Source organism: Brienomyrus brachyistius, chromosome 1 (assembly GCF_023856365.1).
Source record: "Brienomyrus brachyistius isolate T26 chromosome 1, BBRACH_0.4, whole genome shotgun sequence".
NCBI classification, from domain to species: domain Eukaryota; kingdom Metazoa; phylum Chordata; class Actinopteri; order Osteoglossiformes; family Mormyridae; genus Brienomyrus; species Brienomyrus brachyistius.
The window spans coordinates 44,706,678-44,729,279 of NC_064533.1; the positions used below are offsets into that span (position 1 = coordinate 44,706,678).

General features: G+C 40.7%; 2 protein-coding genes and 1 non-coding gene across 3 annotated transcripts in view; 2 read left to right on the forward strand and 1 right to left on the reverse strand.

Annotated features, from left to right (window-relative positions):
* LOC125744968 (glycerol-3-phosphate dehydrogenase, mitochondrial-like) overlaps positions 1-10,574 on the reverse strand; it is a 33,413-nt gene extending 22,839 nt beyond the window's left edge. Inside the window, 3 exon segments of the mRNA XM_049017313.1 lie at positions 2,462-2,633; positions 8,109-8,216; positions 10,438-10,574. Of these exon segments, the coding sequence (XP_048873270.1) occupies positions 2,462-2,633; positions 8,109-8,210 (274 nt within the window). The 5' untranslated portion in view covers positions 8,211-8,216; positions 10,438-10,574.
* A 744-nt stretch (positions 10,575-11,318) lies between these two features.
* trnaa-cgc (transfer RNA alanine (anticodon CGC)) lies at positions 11,319-11,390 on the forward strand. The gene has a single exon. It is a non-coding gene; the product is annotated as a tRNA-Ala (tRNA).
* Positions 11,391-16,030: 4,640 nt separating this feature from the next.
* nr4a2a (nuclear receptor subfamily 4, group A, member 2a) lies at positions 16,031-22,307 on the forward strand. The gene is made up of 8 exons (XM_049017327.1): positions 16,031-16,298; positions 17,079-17,181; positions 17,545-18,413; positions 19,249-19,378; positions 19,616-19,779; positions 20,272-20,474; positions 20,594-20,772; positions 20,909-22,307. The coding sequence occupies exons 3-8, from the start codon at positions 17,547-17,549 to the stop codon at positions 21,163-21,165; spliced, it is 1,800 nt and encodes a 599-aa protein (XP_048873284.1). The 5' UTR covers positions 16,031-16,298; positions 17,079-17,181; positions 17,545-17,546; the 3' UTR covers positions 21,166-22,307.
* The last annotated feature ends 295 nt before the right edge of the window (positions 22,308-22,602 follow it).

The following is a 22,602-nucleotide window of genomic DNA, read 5'->3' on the forward strand; positions in this document are numbered from 1 at the left end:
ACAGTAACACAACATAAACTAACAAGAACTTCTTCAGTTCACCTAAAAGTCACTGATATCTTGTTGGATGGCTAGATGAACACCGCTTTGGTTCCCAAACCTCTCCTCGGGGGCACCTCAACCATTCTTTGTGTTCATTAAATTTCACCACCAGCTCACTTGATTTGATTTAATTAGTTTAAAAAGTCACTGAGGTATTGATTGGTCATATGAGGTGTGCTAGTGGCTGAGTCAAGTTGCTCACTGGGGTGACTTTAGGAGAGGTTTTGATGTAGTTATGATAACACACTTTATAGACAATATCATAGTTTTACACCAACATGAAGAACATCATGTTCTTTGACTGCCTAAAATTTGTGTATAGTACTGTAGGTCGACCTAAAGAAAGAAATATATATATATATATTTTTTGTCATACACACTATTGTGCCATGTGACTAATCAATGTTCTGCAGTGTTAACAGAGCTCTTCATAATTTTGTCACAGACAAAAAAATAAGCATTTGGAAACCATCTGATTAGATAAAATGTACAGAAAGAAAAATGGTATGTGTTATGTGCAGAATACATTTTTTTAAAACTCAGAAAAGGAGAATTTAAGCGTTCTAACCAAAGGGGAGCCAGAGCAGATGCTAAGCTATGCATGATCCATGAGTAAATGGAGAAGGAAGTGTGCAGAAGCCAGCAGGGCAAATGAGCTGTTCCAGAGTTCAACTTCAGTGGGCTTGACAGATATTCCCTACCAGCTGCAGGTGCTCACTACAAGTTAGGGACCCTACAATGCTCACTACAAGCTAGGGACCCAACAATGCTCTTTACAAACTACAGACCCTACAATGCTCACTACAAGCTAGGGACCCTACAATGCTCACTACAAGTTAGGGACCCTACAATGCTCTTTACAAACTACAGACCCTACAATGCTCACTACAAGCTAGGGACCCTACAATGCTCACTACAAGCTAGGGACCCTACAATGCTCACTACAAGTTAGGGACCCTACAATGCTCACTAAAAGCTAGGGACCCTACAATGCTCACTACAAGTTAGGGACCCTACAATGCTCACTACAAGCTAGGGACCCAACAATGCTCTTTACAAACTACAGACCCTACAATGCTCACTACAAGCTAGGGACCCTACAATGCTCACTACAAGCTAGGGACCCTACAATGCTCACTACAAGCTAGGGACCCTACAATGCTCACTACAAGCTAGGGACCCTACAATGCTCACTACAAGCTAGGGACCCTGCAATGCTCACTACAAGCTAGGGACCCTACAATGCTCACTACAAGCTAGGGACCCTGCAATGCTCACTACAAGCTAGGGACCCTACAATGCTCACTACAAGTTAGGGACCCTACAATGCTCACTACATGCTAGGGACCCTACAATGCTCACTACAAGCTAGGGACCCTACAATGCTCACTACAAGTTAGGGACCCTACAATGCTCTTTACAAACTACAGACCCTACAATGCTCACTACAAGCTAGGGACCCTACAATGCTCACTACAAGCTAGGGACCCTACAATGCTCACTACAAGTTAGGGACCCTACAATGCTCACTAAAAGCTAGGGACCCTACAATGCTCACTACAAGTTAGGGACCCTACAATGCTCACTACAAGCTAGGGACCCAACAATGCTCTTTACAAACTACAGACCCTACAATGCTCACTACAAGCTAGGGACCCTACAATGCTCACTACAAGCTAGGGACCCTACAATGCTCACTACAAGCTAGGGACCCTACAATGCTCACTACAAGCTAGGGACCCTACAATGCTCACTACAAGCTAGGGACCCTGCAATGCTCACTACAAGCTAGGGACCCTACAATGCTCACTACAAGCTAGGGACCCTGCAATGCTCACTACAAGCTAGGGACCCTACAATGCTCACTACAAGTTAGGGACCCTACAATGCTCACTACATGCTAGGGACCCTACAATGCTCACTACAAGCTAGGGACCCTACAACAATGAGATAAAACCGCTTACCCAGAAAACTTTGACATAAGGAATGGAATTATATATAAAGATGTTTTGTTGAGTGGGGGCGGCATGGTGGTGCAGTGGTTAGCACTGTTGCCTCACACCTCTGGGACCCGGGTTCGAATCTCCGCCTGGGTCACATGTGTGTGGAGTTTGCATGTTCTCCCCATGTCGTCATGGGGTTTCCTCCGGGTACTCCGGTTTCCCCCCACAGTCCAAAAACATGTTGAGGCTAATTGGACTTGCTAAATTGCCCATAGGAATGCATTTGAGAGTGAGTGGTGTGTGAGTGTGCCCTGCGATGGGCTGGCCCCCCATCCTGGGTTGTTCCCAGCCTCGTGCCCATTGCTTCCGGGATAGGCTCCGGACCCCCCGCAACCCAATAGGATAAGCGGTTTGGAAAATGGATGGATGGATGGATGTTTTGTTGAGTGTGGTTTTAATAACAGACAATGACTTACTCCGTGTGACAGCATCTAAGGCACATCCCGACCCTGTGGCCCCTCCCCCGATGACAAGCACGTCAAACTCGTCGGTGTTCTTTAACGTGCTGAGCTGGGCCTGTCGTGATGGCAGCTCGTCCTGGAAGGCCATCTGCACTTGTTCTGCTGCCTCCACCTGTGCCAGGCGGGCCTGTGGTGCCCATGCAAACATGCCAGTTACCCATTCTGTCATCGTACATGTCATGGGGGGCGGACAGGCTCGTGTGGTAAGCATGTGCTAGAACGCAAACACCATGTCCACAGATTTTTATCTAGTGGATTTTGAAATCCTGCGTTTTTTTGTGGGCATATAGTGCAAATAAGAAAACAGCAACGAAAGACCACATGCCATTGTATTCTTATTTTATGTTAATCAAAAAAAGTACACATGTATTTAATAAAAAAAAATGTAGTAAAATTCATGCAATGCATCACACATTCTGGCAAGGTTACAAGCCTTATCAACAGGAATTATCAATCTTACCAATCAGTGTTTTGGGGGCTTTTGGTGGGTCATAAATTATGTTATAAAATCTCTGGATTTTTGTATCAGGGTGTAACTGGATGTTGAAATGTATCCCTTCTTACCTACACAGGGGCTGCATACTAGTTAAAACCATTTCTAATGACACCACCTGTCTGGCGATAAACTTCATTTATATAGCAGACCCTTTTATCCAAATCAAAGACCAACTCAGACAGCTGGGTCAGACAGTCCCTGGAGCCACTGGGATTAAGAGCCTCACTGAAGGACCCAATAGTGACATCGCTCCACTGGCCGGCGGGATTTGACCCAGCGACCTTCCAGTCACAAGCGCAGCATTCTAACCCACTGAGCCACGCACTGCCCTAATAACAGCCTTACCCAGGATATGGGCAATGACCAGATGGATGATGCACAGTAACTTGGAGGGGAAAATAAATAAATAAAACACCAGAACTACAGCTGAAAAAATCAACCAAGATAAAATATAAAGATCACCCGCAAATTAGACAAGACGGTGGGGGAAAAAACTCCTTAAGAATTTCAAAAATAATGAAACGCTTTATTCATTCTGCATTTAGCACCCCCCCCCCCCCCCCCCACCCCCCCATAAATGATTACATCCATCTTCTCCAAGCCTGCGCTCCATTAGACTTGCAAATCTGTGAATGAACCTAGACATTTGCAATTTTGACAGTAACAGCAAACAAGATCTAATAATTAGGGTCTATTTCTAAGAACGTGCATATCTAAACACGACAGACAATTAAGAGCCAGGTTTGTCCTGCAATCAAGTAAGGCGCGCGAGAGAGGCGCTGAATTTCATGCAAATGACGACTCCGCCACAAAACTTTGCCGCGCCTCCACCTCGCTGGGGCCATAGGGATCCACACATGAGATTATGGGCGGATTGTTTTTGCGAAGGCCGCTGTCCGTTTGTTTAGCCATTTAGGCTGGCATAGGGAGGGGCATAGGGAACCGGGGGTGGGAGGCACAGACACAAACATTGCAAAAAAAACTAAAGCAGAGCTAACATGATTCAGAAACTGTCTGGTTCACTAGTGTCTGTAAACTGGCAGTATTTAAAGGGATCTTCAGCACAAGCCTTTTCAATCTGTTTATTTGACCAACCTCCCTGTAACAAAAGGGGGACAGCAGGCTACCTCGTAAAATGCTTCATACTACTTTGCCTTCACTGGGTATTAAGTCATAGAAATGGCATCTATGGTTGTCAAGTTCTAGGATAAAGGCTTATATTAATGAATTTTATGCTTTTAATGTGATTGCAGATTTCCTCCAGTTTCGGCCAATAGCTGACAGATTTAAGGGTTTAACACTGTTTCTCTGTCTGCTGCCAGTGCTGGGAAAGAACCGGTCATCCAGTGCAGCCTGGAGCCTGTCTCAGGAAGAAGAGGGCAGGAACTCCCTGGACCTGTGTTTCCTTAAGCTGGTCCTCGGGGAACCCCAGACACACATTTCTCACAGTTCCCAGCCATTGAAGAACACCGAAGGCCTGGTACATGTGTGTTGGGAGCTGGGAGAGAGCAAAACATGGACGGTCTGAGGGTCCCCTAGGACTGGTTTGAGAAACACTGCTGTGGACGGAATGCCAGTTCATCGCAGGGTACCGGCACATTCATTTGGCCACTGGCTTAAAGCGCGTGGTTTTGGAGTGTTGAAAGACACTCGTACAGATACAGTTAGATCATGCAAACTCCACACACAAGGCTGGGGTTTGGATATCGAACAACTTCAGAGGTGTGAGTGTTAACCACTGAGCCTCTGTACCACCCACGACAGCTGATAATGCAGTGATAAAGCAGTTATAGGCATCACTTAGTGGACTGCACAGTCTGCACTGCATGCAGTTTGCATGTTCTCCATGTGTCACACAGCTTTCCAAACTCTGCTTCCCTGCTGCAGTTCAAAGACATGCAGTTAAGATAAACAGAATCAGAAAGTGAATCACAGTCTCTGTATATATGTGCCCTACAATGGACTGGCGTCCCACCCAGGGTGTACCTCAGCCCCGTGGACCCTGGAATAAGGCCCTGTGCCGTTCACCAGGATAAGATGTTAGAGGATGGAAGGATGCTTACTAGGGATGTCCCAATCCACTATTTTGGTACCCTGATCTATTTAATATTTATATACTGTATTACCATTACAAGTCATGATCCAATGTTTAAATGATTAGTTAAATGTTCTTACACATGTGGTACGGATTGCTGCATTATTCATCTGAGTAAGTCTCATGATTTCACGGTATTCTTACTTAATATGTTTCTTTAAGTGCCTAATGTATTAAATGACGCTCTGTTGCTACCCGTTCTCGAAAGGGTGGCATTGCAAACACGGTAGCAGGTAGCTGTTAGGCTACTCAGAGTTTCCAATTTAAAGAATTTCCACATGGCTGACATCTTGATAGTTTGTAGTTTCGAGCCATGTGCCTCGGGCTCACTGCAGCGTGCGACGGAACGTTAAAATCTGCGCAACTGGCGTAAATCGAGTGGATGTGGAAAATTAAATAGATCAGGCTTTGGATGGGCTGCAGTAGCCGATACAATCAACTAAAAATTGCCTGGATCGGACCAGATTCTGCTCTTTGATATCAGCTCGGGACATTGCTGATGCTGACACGATGCAAGGCCACAACGAGTATGGAACCTACCCAGACACAAGTTCTAGATCTAGATTCAGTCATCACATTGTACACATTCACACGCTTAGAGACACTAGTCCAATTAACCTTCTGTTCATTGACTTTGTTAGGAACTCATACAGTGATACCAAACGAGCCATTCAGAGAAACCTGAAAATCATTAAATACTTGAAAATGAATGTGCCGATTTCAAATGCGCAGTCTCAGGTTCCCCCTGGCAGGAAATGACACCAAACAAAACGTTTGCTTCTGCAAGCAATGAAATGTGGATTTCTGCACTTTGTTTCCTGAAACATGGATCACTGCCCGTAGTCACAGCTTAAACAATGCACCAGGAGCATAATCATAATCGACAATGTAAGAATGTTCTTTCCAAAGCTGAAGACACTGATTAAAAGAAGGCAATCAGCAATCTGTGCTTTGAGCCTGAGACGAGGGGGAAAAAAAAAGATTTTTAGAGCACATTCCATTTTACTCTCCATTGACTCTCAATGAAAATGTTACCTGGTGTTAGAAGATGAAATTTTTCAGAAGAATAATTTGATCCCTGTTCAGGATGCATGTAACAGTATTTTTCGTGATACTATTGGGCAGTGAATACATATCCAAACACACACACGCGCACATACACACACACACACACACACACACGCATACAGGTTTATGATTATATCTTTGTGGGGACTCTCCATTCATTTCTATGGGGAAAACTCTAATCCCAACATAACGACCTTAACCCCTACCCAGCCCTAACCTTAACCATAAGTAACCAAACTAAATAGAAGACTTTTGTCATTTTTTGTTTATTGATGTTTTATAAAATTTCCCTTTGTGGGGACCAAAAAATAACAGGTTTTTATCACACACACACATCCACACATTCACATACATTTTGATACTTTTCTCTTTTAAGTTGATGCTGATTGGTGCCCCTTTGTCCAAATAGCTCTGATTCTGAAGTAGCTGCGATACGGGACCTAAGTACAGACCCACCCAAGCAGTTACAGTGTAGCTGCGACACGGGACCTAAGTACAGACCCACCCAAGCAGTTACAGTGTAGCTGCGACACGGGACCTAAGTACAGACCCACCCAAGCAGTTACAGTGTAGCTGTGACACAGTATTTAAGTACAGACCCACCCAAGTAGTTACGGTGTGGCTGTAAAACGGAACCTAAGTAAAGACCCATTTAAGCACTTACAGTGCAGCTGTGATGTGGCGCTAAGTACAGACCCATTAGGCAGTTACAGGGCAGCTGTGACATGGGACTGAGTACAGAACCACACAAGCAATTACAGACCTGAGTACAGACCCGTCTGAGGAGTTATGATGCAACATTAACACAGAGTACCAACCTAATTTTACCTCTTGTTATTTAATTTATTCAAAGTTTCACTGAAAATATCCATCCATCCCATCCATCCATTCATCCATCCATTCATCCATCCATCCATTTACAACCACTTATTTTTGTCAGGTCCATGGGGTTATAATTGCTTTAACAAAACAAAAAAAAACTTACATTAAAATTTAAAACTACGGCAAAACACTGATGGAAAATACTAATGCAGCCGTTACATTCACAACAGTTTCAATTAACCAATTAGCATTTCGAATTGCTTCCAGCCTCCTAAACACGCCGTCAATACTACCAGAAGTAATCACCTAATGCAAGCCATTAAATATACACCATAGGTGTGAGTAATAGCTAATATCTAAATGTAATTCCTTGTTCGGCCAGTTTCTTAAAGTGGCAGTGTTTAAAAAATTAATTATTAGCATGCTCGGTCAGATTAAGTAACGCGACTCTCTCATAAGGAAGATGAACACCTTAAACGGCCCAGGAACGACAGCTAAAAAGCCTGTGTGAATTTATCAGCTGGACGTTTCTGCTTTAAACCAGAGCCCCCAAGAATTGACAGAACTCCAGTTAAAATGGTGAAAGGCCACCTGTCCGCAAATTGTAGATGCAGGTAAATATGTAAATCGCCTGACGGTTAGATGTATTTCTTACCATATTCCATTTTTTTTTTACATTTACTCTGCAGTTAAACATACCCTGATTGTAGAAGCCTTTAACACAGAAACGCTACGTCTGTGGGCGAAACTCACCAACATTAAATTAGAAACTATATCAAAGCTCAATGAGGCCGAATCAGAAATTATGTTAATGAGAGTGTTCTTAATCACAATAGCTTGCCTCACTGAATCAAAGTCCCACGTACTCTACCTTGAATGGCCCGTAGGAAAAAATGTAGGAAACTTGAATTTCTTCAAAGAAGGCCAATGTGGTACAAACCCATATTTTTCTACCACTCTGCAGCAAAATGCACCCATAAATAATATCTCACCTCTGTGAGTTTTAGGAAGCCTGGGGCGCAGAATGGGTGCAGTAATGTAACACGGTCTCCGGTATATATGTGTATTCATCAACCTGCCAGGCACAAAGGGTGACAGAATGTTCTTTTGGGAAAACCTACCTGCTTTTTCCTGTATTCCGAAAGCTGTGAGTAACCATAGAGAGCGGCGAGAACCCCTCCGCCAACGACGGCAGTCCCCTTGGCGGCCTTCCGGAAGGCCATGACTGTCTGCAACACAAGAAAGAGCAGAGAGTGAAGCGATGGCTTACAGCCTTAGGAGGGATCCTGCGGAACCCTTGAGCAAAGGCACTTAACCCGAATTAGATTTAAAGCTGTGCAAAGCACTACTGCAGAGCCGGTTCTGAACAGAGACACCAAACAGCTGACTGAAAAATTACACCTCTGCTTTCTGGCCCTCAAAGGCAACAGCTAAACTTTTACAAATTGATAGCAAGTACTACCTTGGAAAACGTGGAAAAGTACAAACATATAATCTGTGGTCTATGAACCATACAAACAGAGAATCATTTATAATATTTTTCTACTGGATTTTTGACAACTGAAATTATACATAATCACCTATATCTTTTTCCTGCTCATACATAATAGAATCTAAACTGGATAATTCCCTAGGGAATATTTCTATTTCCCTTTCCCATAAAAAGAAAAAGCACAAATAATCCTCTCTATGAATAAAACTTACTGGTTTGCCTGATTTCCAATCTGTAAAACATTCTAATGGGCAATTGATTGCATCTACGTGGCAATGGGCCACCTGCAGCTTTTGAATACATTTCCACGAAAAACGAGGGAGATGAAACAACTTTGAAATATCCCCTTTCCTACATGAATATGCAGGCACCCTGAGATGCCCGTGGAATTATTACTAATGTTGGTGCCAATTACGAACCATGTCATGACACTATGATTCATGAATATTCACTGCTGACTGATATACAGCCGCCCCCCCCCCCCCTCCATTCCATGAAGGCCCACGTGCCCCTTTTACTGTCTTGCCGTGAGCCCATGACGACGTATCTCCATCATCCCGTGCGAGCGCGGCTAAGCCATGGACCAGCCGTCCCATAAGGGGCACCTAGTTAACTGTGCCTTATATAAAGGTGCATTAAAGTGATGAAGTGCTCCTTGCCTCAGAAGAGTGAGCATTAAAGCATATTAAGTAGACATTTAAGCTTGTAAAGTAGAAACCTAGAAATGGAGAAAAAGACAAGAGGCAAAGCCTTGAGGGGAAGAGTGTTTTTAGGGTTCCAAGAATTAAAATTCAAGTAGTAATGTATTCAGCTGTAATGCAGTCTAAGCTTCTATCAGATCGTAATAATTCTGCCTGTTCCTGTCAATCAATCATAAAATGAGCAAAATGTAACGTTTTTGCTGTTATTTTCTGTTCAGGTGCAGGGACACAGAATAACTTGAAGACCTGCTGAGGTATTTGCTTGCATTTTCCTTTTAATTCAGCACTGTCAGGTGGGAAATATACCCTGGAGCTTATAGCTAAAATGGAAAGAGTGATCCTTGTGATCAGGATAAGTGCTTGAAGATGGATGGATGGATGGATGGATGGATGGATGGATGGAAAGAATGGTGTTTGTACATCAGACTCCTAAAATGTAGTACATATACAGCAATAATATGTTACTGACAGCAAGAAGCAATTTTGAATGTTGTTTTTTTCCCCCCAAAAGAAAATTCCTAGTAAGAATTTTGAACTGTTACACTTTGAAGAACAGTTTAAGCTCTGGTGAAGGGCAATAGGCTATTAAGTAACCTTACATTGTGCAGTGATTGACATTCATTCATCCCGGATATATTAATTCGGCAAGATGTTTAATGATTAACTTTAAGTTTGCACTGTGTGTTCAAAGACAGATACTGAGGCACATGGTAAATGAAAATTATAATTGCTTGAAATACTGGGAAAGTCATTGGCAATGTACAGATACACAGCTAAGAAATCAGAGAAAGTCAAAAGGACTCTTGACGGTGATGTATCTCCATAGAGTCTATAGCTGTGCTGTGAATCAGCTTCTTTCAATATATTCTAATAACGTTCGCATTAATATTTCTTATAAAATCGAGATGTGACGTGCTTTGCTAATGTTGCACATACCAGGCTGAACGAGTTAGAATACCGTTTTAATGGTTTTTAAATAAAAAGCTATTGCTTAACACATGGTGATATATGCTAGTTATTAAATAACTATTTACCCCACAGAAAATTCATTTCAAATGTTGCTCAATGTATAGTAACTGCATGCCAAAACTTATATTATATATAAATAAAATCATATAATTCAACCCTGATATCTGCTGTTATTATTAAGCACCGCCAGCTAGCTTGGCAAGCACAGCTAATCAGCTGTCATCTTCATTCTTTCAAATGCAAAAAAAAATAATAAAAGAAATAAAATCGGTATTTCTGTTAACTTACAGCTGTTGCAGGTGTTTTGGCGAGCACTCAAATAGGTATGCCGTAAGGATGCCCCTACGTATTCACAGCTCTTACAACCAGGTAGTTAGCTAATATCGTTACGGAAGAGAACCAGGAAACATTCCTCTTGATTGACAACACGGCGATCCAATCTATTTGAAGAACTACGAGTCTCGGCCAATGAAGTAAATGGGGCGTTCTTTTAGTATTTCTAAGGAAGCATTCAATGGAGTGCATGAAAGTTGATATAAATAATATCTTTCGTTTGAACCTTGACCAGGATACTTGGTTAGACGACGAGTGTCTAGATGGAAAATCATAATGTGGATCCGAGAATTCATCAAGTAAATAACACCGTACCCGATGTCAGACCTGCAATATTAGGTCAATCAATGAAATAAGCTTGCTGTAGGCTCCGTGTTATTAGTCCACAGTACGTGCGCAGGATTTTATATAAAGTTTGATTTATACATATGTTAAGAATTCAAGCAAGATGCAATCTATAATTTCCCAAGTGGTGCTACACAGTCGTAAAGCGAAACATATTGTACTTGTTGCTGCCTGTAAGCAATTATTATTGTACATAAGGTCCACAAAATGACCAGACTTCTCTTATTCACTGAATATATGCACTTACGAAACTCTGTTTACTGCACTTCTAAATTATGTTTACTGTAATACAACAGTTTACACGAGCTCACACACGGCCTCCTGTTTGTTGAAATGACTTGCCGTATTTTCAATTTAGGTTTCATTCTAGTTCATTTTCGTTCAATATACAATGCCCAGTATATAGTATAAAAAGAAACTTTTTATAATCGCAGACCAGCAAACCATATCAATATTGTGTAGAATGATTTTGAAGCGCTTCGATGTGTCCTGGGGATGTAGCTCAGTGGTAGAGCGCACGCTTCGCATGTGTGAGGTCCCGGGTTCAATCCCCGGCATCTCCACGAGGGCGTTCTGTTTTCTTAAAATGAACTTCATGAAAGCCCACGCAAATTGTTGCAACAAACAGAAACACTGTAAATATCTTTAATTATGAAGATAATGTTAGCTTTCCAAAAGTAATATATGCATCGCACGCTAAAAATACGACAAAAATAAAGCTGCTTTATTAGAAACTGTTAGATATTAGGAAATATTTAAATGTGGCCGTACATTATGCACTCTGCGGTGTAAATGCTATCTCGAAGAAATAGCTCAGAGTCCGCACGGAGTCTGACGTACATATAAACGTATATTTCGGACTGAGGGACTGACGCACTATGCTGTTGCACTTGTTCTTCTGCAGGCACTGGACCTTGTCCTTAAGCATGATTTGTGGCGTGTCTGTTTTTCGTGAAATGAAAGAAAGTATCTCATCTTTTAAAAATGAAGAAAAAATTATTTATTGTTCTCTGAAAAAAATATATTTATATATTATGCCATACAGGATAATAGATTACCTGACTGACCTTTTTCCAGGGGATCCAAATATGTAATGTAAGTATTTTATTTGGAGGAAAGGCTTATAACGGTGTAATTCTATTTATGTCTTACATGAAAACAAAATTTAAATTGACAAATACGTATAAATGAATTACTCCTGAGTAATTCATTTATAAGCTGGAAATGTAACGTCTCATTTAATCGATCTGCGGTTGTCATTTAGGTACAGTTAATAGTAGTTTAGTGAGTGTTGTCATTATGTTTATAATAATGTAACATGTAACCGGCATATTGCTAGCTTCATTGGATTATTAGCCTGCATTTTCAGACTACACGAGGGTTTGTCTCCATCATAGTTTGGTAAGTGATGGGCAAACGGCGTAATATAAACGATCTTATCAAACAAATGAATTAATAAACAGGCAATCTACACTGAAATGGTACTGGGAATTATTATTTCAAACTCCGGGTGCAAAGAAAGTTATATTTTAAAGGGGAGATTAATCAGTATTTTATGCTACACATAACGTATTGTATTAAGTATTATCCTGAGTTTTAATCATATATTAATCATATATTGTGTTCTTTACCTTTGGTGGTCTGTTTAGCTATAATTGAGCCCCATTTTTAAGGGGATGACAAAGTAATTTCTCTGTCGTCATCATCACGATGTAAAATCTTACATTTAAGAAGCACAGGTATCCTGTGACGGTAGGTAGATTTTCTCACTCTCTAATTACCTGTGTCTGTACACTCATATGTTGCCTAGTAGATCCAGCATGTCTTTCTTGTGAAATCACTGCTCTGATTTGATTGCACTTGATTAGCTCCCACCCCAAAGATGATTGGCAATTAAAATATGCATATAAATAAGGTACTTAGTATTTCAACTCTGCAATGGACAATTAAAAAGCTTAATTATATTTTAAACTCTTAACTGTAATTAGTAAATGAATAACAGTAGATTAAGGATATTATATAAATACCTTAATAAATTGCACATTCAGAATTAATCAATTAATATGGCTGATCATTGAGGAAGGAAGTGTAAAAACAGAGAGTTAATGGCTCTGTATAATTACAGGGATGGTGATTCAATGTTCTGGAAACCATAGCAGGTCTCAGTGGGATTAGGCAGAAGTATAATGAGTAAACTGCTCTGTACAGCACATGGTATAATATACATTACTAAGATCATTTTTACAGAGGTCAAGCAATGCAAGTGGGAAATGTTTACATATAGCCTATCTTAATATATAACTGATTGCTTAAGAATTATATATCACTCATGATTAGTATCCGTGTAGTCTAGAAACTTCCTATAATTCCGTCCTTCAAGGACTGATGCGACAGAATTACGTTCCCTAAATAACAAAGGGCTTAATTTGAGTAATATTTCTAAAATGTTATGACGTGTCTATAAGTTCATAAAATTGATCAGTCTGCAAGTTAGTAATGCAATGGAGTTAAACCTATGGGTTAATGATATAGTGTTGGCATTACATTATAAGAGTTTGACACCTGACACTCTTTCCCAGTAGTTCAACATTCAAGAGGGTTAGTCGTCACATACATAGTTGCTAGCTTCAACTAACATACAACATGTAGTGGAATGCACCCTGTAATGTGTAATGTAGCCTCGTGTAGTTGCAATGGATGATGGGAAATTCTTTATTAATGAACCTTTTCTTTCCTGGATTTACAATTTTCACTTTTGTGATCAAGTATTGGTTATAACTTTTATAAAGGAATGGAGTTGGGCCACGACAACAGTTTATTAATATACAACATACATACACACCAAAGACAACAACATTATGGAAATATAAGAATGCTACAACACGAGAGCTCTGGAAGTTAAAAATCACACAATCTCCAGATAATGTCGGCTATAGTGAAGTTTTCACTTTTAGTTAGGTACGGCACGTTTTGCCTGACAAATTTAAGCATGCCTCGCCACGCTACAAAGAATATTGCACTTCACTCTCTCCAGTATGTGTGTATGTCCCAGAGGAGAGCGAGATGTGATTGGACAAAAGGAGCATTGCAATTGATCTGTACTCATATATGCACAAATGGCAAGTTTTGATCTTTGTTGGCTGTCAGCATCTTGAATGGCAATCCAGCATTCATACAGCGATCATCTATGTGTATGTAGTAAATGTTTTCATGTTAACATAGACAGGCTTGGGCATACATAACATCCATGGTATAGATATTATATCCCAGACCATATGCCAGTCAATCAAGGGGTGCTAACGTGAATGATCACACACAAACAATCCAGTTAGCCTGATTGCAACTTACTGGACTATACAAGGAAAGCTGACAGTACTGGTTTATAACATGCAAACTCCAAACACAGTGAATAAGAGCAGAATTCAAACCCCTAACCCTGCAGATTGAGATGCAGTGCCACCCACTGCACCTCTGTGCCACCCACTGCACCTCTGTGCCACCCACTGCATATGCTAATAAGTGTTATATATGATTCAATAAGCAATTACCCAAAACTATGTAGTATATATGAATAAATGTTATAATAACTAATTAGTACCACAGCAGCATGTATACTGTGTATCAGTTTCCTAGTTTTGTTGTGTTAAGTTATTACATTTGGATATAAAATTCTATATGATAAAGCCAAATATATATAGCTAAACATACAGATAGTAACATTGTCCTCTTGGGTATTACTATAAACATAGTTTTTTTTCACTTGCTTGTGATACATTTCAGTTTAAACTTTACTTCAAAATGTGGTCTATTTAATAAGATGTGCATGATCTTGAACAATAAATAAACGTTTCTTTTAAAGACGTGTGTGTTTAATACTTATTTAATGTATCACCTTACACCTGCAATGGCTGGCACCTGAAAACACAATGGCTTAGACATGACTGATACATTCCTTTTGTCACATAACTGAAATGACAGCTTTGGGAATGGCGCTAATCTGCTGTCAACAGTGATCAAACGTATACACAGTACTTAGGGCTGCATACCATGTAGCTGTAAAGCAGAGTTGTTTTCAAAATGTTTTCAGTTTTTAAGTTATTGTTGGAGACACCAAGGTATTTCGTTTGGCTATCGTAACCGGAATGGGCTTGATTTTTGAATTATCCTTTGATTCTGTGATAAATATAATACTAAATATAGTAAGTGAACAGGGTAATTAACTAATATTTGCGCTTTATCAGCAGATGCGTGAGTGTGAGGGGGCGGGAGGCAGGACCTGACAGTCAGTATCGACTAGTAATTGGCACAGTACACTACAAATAAAGTTCTGGGTAAAAATAAAAGAAAGCTTTGTAAAACAAAAGAAAGGACTCCAATAGTTATTTTTGGCAGGTTCTGTTGGTTGCGTCAAAGCCCGTGTGCCTTGCGTCACGCGCAGTCAGTCTATCGCTCATTCTTTCTTCCTCGCCCACGACAATCGACGCTGCTCCACAGTAAATGGGCGCTCGGGATTTGCGCTTACTGCACAGACGCCTAGAAAAATTGCGATTCTCACGCAAAGAACACACCCACCTGCTTCCGACACCTGATTTTGGTAACTGATAAATCGGTGCCCCGTTGGCGCATAGGCTACTACACGCAAAGACACAGGTTCCGTGGTGTTTTCACTACAATTTCGTACTCAGCACCATTCATTCGTGCAGCCTACGTTCACTTAAGTTATCAGCTTCATAGGTGAATCTAGATGCTGACCATTAATGCACTGGAAGAATAAAACACGTCCAGATGATTTGAGTTTATTTGGAAATTCGCCCAGAAATAATTTGAATATTCAGCACAACATACTATTAGCTACTTCCTTATAAATTATGGACAATCCCTAGTTTTAAATACATCTCAACTGATTTCGCAGAGCTGAGAACTGAATGCATAAATTACTTTCCACAACACCTCTCTCTAAATAGGTAAACGGAGGTGACCACACACATAACAAGTGCATCGGCGTAACTAGAAAGTGAGTCAGTCTTCAGTCGCGCTTTGTAAAGTCAACGTCGGTAGAGAATGTGAATGTTCTGTTAACCAGTAGTCCTGTTGCTGTGATTTTAAGTATGAAGCTTTCCCGTCCGCGACAGCCGGCTACCTGAAAGCATTGCTCAGCTCCAGCCATGCACCAACAGCGCAGAGAAGGTCGGCCCCCGCGACGCAGGGATTGGTGCTTATCAGTGACGCTGCGCATGACGTACAGGTTTTAGACACGTGGGCTTTGGTATTCGAAGCTCACATAAACAAAGGCACATTGAGGAGAAGGGTCAGTCTGTGCTGTTATCCCTGCAGTGCTGAATGAAAGCCGCACTCCTTTACAACTGAAACGTCGCCTGTGGTTTTTGGCTTTATTCTTCATCTAAATTACAGAAAACTGCATGCGCTCCATCTGCATGGATAAGCAGCATCATCCTTGATGAAGGTGTAAGGTACGGCATAAATTTATTTTAATTATTTTTATCTGATTGACCAATTTGTTAATGTATGACTACAACTCAGAAAGTTCACCTAAGGCTTTAATACATCATTTTTTTATTTATTTTGTTTCATTGGACATCACTGATGTGCGGTAGAATTGTAAACATCTTGCATAACATTGTAATAATAGCCGTTGTTGTCCGTACGGAATATAAGAAAATTTGGCAAACTTATCTTAAATACTGATGGAAATGACTTATTTAAATTGGGATTGTCTGCGACTGCTATTCACATTTTCGTGGGAAAGTGATTATGCATTTAGGGACTTTAAATATGCTTATCACTACCAAAAACTGGGATTTTTAAAAAATACGTCTTTGTTTAAGAATTTGGACCCAGCGAAAACTCACGAAATACTCGAAGCAGGTGTACTCCTAGAGATTTTTTGTACACTGTCTGCTTGCTAACTATATATAGTCGTGTCTTTATACATGTCAGAACTTTCAACGTTTCATTTGATCAGATCTGTTAAGTACATCATGTGTTCTATTTGTGTTTACTGTAATGATTTCACAAAAAAATAACACATCAAACACGATGGCATGTTCATCACTGCCTAAAAGAGGCCGGTACAACTATTTACTTGTTGTCGTAAAACCGAATAATACTACTGAGTGTAGTAAATTCTCAGTGTATTTTTTTTAAATATGCAGTTCGAAATAAAAATAGTAATAATATTTTAAAATCGAGACACACAATTTAATGAGTCTATTTTGGTCTTTATTTTCTAGGGGAGGATTCCAGAAGAAAGCTGCTTTCTTGAAAATTGCTCATCAGAACAAGAAATAGTATTGCTATTTTAAGTGTCGCAGAAAAACAGTCACTCGACTGAAGGTATGGCAAACTAATCTCGTAGTCTATGTCTTCTGTGAGCGTTACCAAACGAAACTTGGTGATCGGTAAATCAAACCATTGCCCAGAAAACTTTGGCACTGTCCAAACAAGCGCCACTGAGTAAAAAATGCATTTTTTTCGCAGTGACCCAAATCATAACATGACGAAGATTGTTAGTTATTAGAACACACAAAAATTTACATCACATTTATTTGTGAATATATCTGATTGTATGAGTATGTTAATTGATGTGTGTTCTGCCCAGAAACAGCTACCGTATTGCTCTGTGTGACTTCCTAACTTTGTGGGCAGATCACTTTATTTAATATGAGTATGTGAGCATTTTGACACTTTTGTTTACAGCCATGCCCTGCGTTCAGGCTCAGTATGGGACATCGCCTCAAGGAGCCAGTCCCGCATCCCAGAGTTACAGCTACCACGCCGCTGGAGAGTACAGCTGCGATTTCCTAACACCCGAGTTCGTTAAGTTTAGCATGGACCTGACCAACACCGAGATCACGGCCACCACTTCTCTCCCCAGCTTCAGCACATTCATGGACAACTACAACACCACTTACGACGTCAAGCCGCCCTGTATATACCAAATGCCCCATTCTGGAGACCAGTCCTCCATCAAGGTGGAGGACATCCAGATGCACGGCTACCATCAACAGAGCCACATTCCACCTCAATCTGAAGAGATGATGCCCCATTCCGGGTCTATGTATTACAAGCCCTCCTCTCCTCACACACCGAGCACACCAAACTTCCCGGTGCAACCTAATCATATGTGGGATGAGCCTGGATCGCTGCACAGTTTTCACCAGAACTATGTGGCGACCACTCACATGATAGATCAGCGCAAGAACCCGGTGTCGAGGCTATCCTTGTTTTCGTTCAAACAGTCCCCACCCGGTACTCCCGTGTCCAGCTGCCAAATGAGATTCGACGGCCCCCTTCACGTGCCCATGAACCCCGATACCCCTGGAGCTCATCGTGCGTTAGAGAGCCAGAGCTTCGCCGTTCCCAGTGCTATCAGGAAGCAGGCAGCCATAGGCTTCCCCCATTCGCTTCAGCTTGGCCATGCGCACCAGCTGATGGATAGCCAAGTCCCGTCGCCGCCGTCGAGGGGATCTCCGTCTAACGAAGGTCTGTGCGCCGTTTGCGGGGACAACGCCGCCTGTCAGCATTACGGAGTGCGCACTTGCGAAGGCTGCAAAGGATTCTTTAAGGTAGGCCTGGAAACTGCCTGTAATTTCTAACACATGTCCCCAACTACTGTTAAATAAGTGTAACACAAGTTTTTACCAGTTTGAACAGATGGATGTATAAGCATAATGACCGGACCTAACTTTTTCTATTAGGCCTATCCACATGACATTGCCTCGTTAACGGTCACTCGGTGCGTATTGTGTTTCTGAAGCAACAAAACAAAATGGACTTTAGTTAATATAACGATTACATAAATATTTTTCCGACTCTCTTAAATTGGATTATTAAAATTGAACTGAACTTATATATGTGTGTAAGTATATGTGTGTGTGTGTGCGTAGGTGTGTGTGTGTATATATATATTTTTGTATTATTATATATTTTTTTTTCAATCTTACTCGACAATTAGAAATCACTGTGTGAGTGTATGCTCCGGTGCCTTTTAAGTCAGCCCTTTCCCCCAGAATTAAATTGGTTTGGACAGAGAACCGTGTCTGGGGTAACCAAGTGGAACAGAATTCCCAGTGGTAAAATTAAGTGGTCTCCTTATTTCACCATCCTGATTGAATAATCTTATCACTTTCAATGGAGAGGGTCTCGAAGGGACGTAAAAATATGAATGCCCACGGATTTGTGTTTACCGAAAGTCTCCTCCTGCTCCTTGCATATAAAACGTAGCTATATAAAGCGATGGGGTCGCGCTGATAGTTTCCAACTGTGTCAGTTCGACTTCCATTAATTTCGCCAAAAAATGTCAGTCGAATGTCACTTTTGTCCGGGACCAAATGTGTGACACGCTCGTCATCGTGTGCCGAACAAAAATTGAATTTCTTTTCTTTTTTTTTTCCTTTTCAGCGCACAGTTCAGAAAAATGCGAAATATGTGTGTTTAGCGAACAAAAATTGCCCGGTAGATAAGCGTCGCAGAAACAGATGCCAATACTGTCGTTTTCAGAAGTGCCTTGTTGTCGGCATGGTCAAAGAAGGTAAGACGCTTTGCTTTTTCTGTCATTTTTTTATGTTCATATTTTAATAACCGGTGATATTTAAAATTAACTGTGACTAACGTTTCTGAGCCTATTTGATATGGAAAGCGATGCATTTAGTATTGGGTTCGTAAAAGGGTTGCATAGTGAACATCGCTGCTTCATTAAATCTTGAGTACGACACAAAACAATAATATTCAGCTTTGAAATTCAGTTTTTTTTTTTTTTTTTTTTTAGTTGTTCGGACTGCTAGTCTGAAGGGTCGCAGGGGGCGTCTGCCGTCCAAACCCAAAAGTCCACAGGATCCGTCACCACCCTCGCCCCCAGTGAGTCTCATAAGTGCCCTAGTACGGGCTCATGTGGACTCAAACCCGTCCATGTCCAGCTTGGACTACTCAAGAGTAAGTCCGATTACTAACACGCTTTTAATTTCCAGTCAGGCAAGCGCTATAATGAGGAGATGAACGAGTGGGTATGGCGCTAATCGAAATGACTCTGATCGTTTAAGACTCAGCGAAAGTCTCTGGACTTAATAAAGTATACGAGAACCATGAAAAACACATTAATATCTAATCTCATTGGAACAACGTATTACCATGCCTAACCAATACTTAGGGAACTACCTCTGCTATCGGTTACCTCGTTGCAAAACAGATTGTCCTGTGTCGTTTAAAAAACTACGTTCTCTTTTGCTCTAAATGTCTGTATCGTTGCGTATTTAATTTAACATACCTTACTTGAGTGAATTGCTTTGAAACATAGAACCCAATAATGGCCAGAGAGAGGTTTAATTGTTATGAAAACCCAACTGTCCTGCTTGGAATGGGCTTTGCAATTTCACGGGTTATATATTTTAAACGACCTCATTAAGCACTTTCTAAATTAAATTCCAGTTTCAGGCTAACCCTGACTACCAAATGACCGGAGACGACACGCAGCACATCCAGCAATTCTATGATCTCCTGACCGGCTCCATGGAGATCATCAGAGGCTGGGCGGAGAAGATCCCGGGGTTCGCTGATCTCCCCAAACAGGATCAAGATCTCCTCTTTGAATCTGCCTTCCTGGAACTTTTTGTCTTGCGACTGGCTTACAGGTAACTTCTTGCAGTTAAGATCTCCTGAGCTCCCCGTTTGCACATTCGGCTGTCCTGCGTTTTATCATCTAATTATTAGCAGACTGATAATTCCTCCCCCCTCCCATTTTTAACTGCAGGTCTAATCCGATGGAGGGAAAGCTGATTTTTTGCAACGGGGTGGTCTTGCACAGACTACAGTGTGTTCGCGGATTCGGAGAATGGATTGACTCTATTGTGGAGTTTTCTTCCAACCTCCAGAGCATGAATATCGATATATCAGCCTTCTCCTGCATAGCTGCGCTTGCCATGGTGACAGGTGCGTGAAACTAGACTCGTGAAATGTTCGCTTTTATGTCCAGTTATTTATTTTCCGGTTGCACTTCACATGGCAGTGACTTAATTTAATCCGCAATATACTTTGATAATAACCTTTGTAAATGTTCTTATTACAGAGCGACATGGACTAAAAGAACCCAAGAGAGTGGAGGAACTTCAAAACAAGATTGTAAATTGTCTTAAAGACCAAGTGACATTTAATGGCGGCGGTTTAAATCGTCCCAACTACTTATCAAAACTTTTGGGAAAACTACCGGAACTTCGCACACTTTGTACACAAGGTCTGCAACGCATCTTCTACTTAAAACTTGAAGACTTGGTTCCTCCGCCAGCAATAATTGACAAATTGTTTCTAGACACTCTACCTTTTTAAAACACCCGGCCTTCCCGTCGACGTCAACTTCCAGAGACTCTGTGCGCGACAAGGACATTTTTAGATCAGCGCAGTTTTTTTCCATGACACATTTTCAGGCGCGGTTCTTTTAAAATGTCCAAAATAAATGGCCAAGGATCCCTTAGAAACTATCAAAGCAAAGTAAAACGAAGAACGTAAAGGAAATGAACTGGCGTTTTCGTTTTAGTTTCCCTTGCATTATTATGAGAAAATAAACGACCTCTTTTCGGGAGAAACTGTTCGCCAAGGCTATACCCATCTGGGACTTTTCATCACCCAGTTAACCATCTCCCCACCAACTATATTCTTTGCTGTCAATGAAAGTATCTGTTGTATGGAGAACACGCCCTATAATGTAATATATTCAATTTATATATACATATATAATAAATTATTGTGATGCGTCCAAATGCGTCAGTTTATAAGAGATATATGAAGCTCGATTCCGTTACGCTTTTTATATTTTCTGCCTATGTGTTTCTGTCAGAATTACAGGAGGGTGAGAGTATTTCAACAAAGGAACGCATGTTGTAGGATTTCTATAGGCCCTTGCTATCGAGGTCATGTCTATATTATACATTATAATCTGGACACTATGTAGTCTGATAGATTTTATAAAGATTCGTAGTTCTGGGATAACTTTTATGTATGAAACATGTGTGGACAACGACGTATCTCATCTGTATAGGTAAAAGGGACCCATGGTGTTTGTAAAACTGTCCAATATTCCTTGTTTGTAAGTGTTGTATGTACCGTTGTTGTTGAATATAAAAGTTTCTATATTTATTATTATTTTTTGTTGTCAAAAAACTACATTTTGCATGCCGCAGTTTAAACATCCTAGGATATCACAATCCATTCAGAGGTTTCGAACACTATGTCTGTTTTATGTTATAAAATACTGAGTAGTTATAATATAATAATTACACATTTAATTTGTTTGGTTTATTTTTTGAAATCACGTCTTAAATGTATATTTCAAATAGATGTGTGCGCCCAACGCGATCCACTGCCTTTTTCTATGGTGTATTTCAGTATTGCAATGCATTCCGTGCCGATTCCGAAATATCTCTCCTTGAGAAAAACATATTTAATGTTTTCAAATAAAATTGTTAACTTAATTTTGATTTGTTTTCTCCTCGCGGATACTTTTTAACGAAATTAATGAATAGACAAAGTATCAGCAATAGACCACGAGCGATAGGCTATAGCGTTTCCTGACTTATTACCTTCAAAACAATGTGCTTCAGTTCTCTAACGTTAGATAAGTAAATCGAACGTGTTCAGATATTTAAACCACATGATTCAGTCGATTTTTAAAACCAAAAATAGCCAGTCCTACGTAAGAAATTTTAATAAACGTTATAATAAATAAATGTTGATGGGATCTAAATGAAGGTGAGGATTCAAACGACC

What these genes read in the sequence shown, in the direction of transcription:
- nr4a2a (XM_049017327.1), top strand. Translation starts at nt 17,547, where the DNA reads ATGCCCTGCGTTCAGGCTCAGTATGGGACATCGCCTCAAGGAGCCAGT. An exon ending in GCTGCAAAGGATTCTTTAAG is followed by an intron (nt 18,414 to 19,248) that starts GTAGGCCTGGAA and finishes TTTCCTTTTCAG; the next exon opens with CGCACAGTTCAGAAAAATGC. An exon ending in TGTCGGCATGGTCAAAGAAG is followed by an intron (nt 19,379 to 19,615) that starts GTAAGACGCTTT and finishes TTTTTTTTTTAG; the next exon opens with TTGTTCGGACTGCTAGTCTG.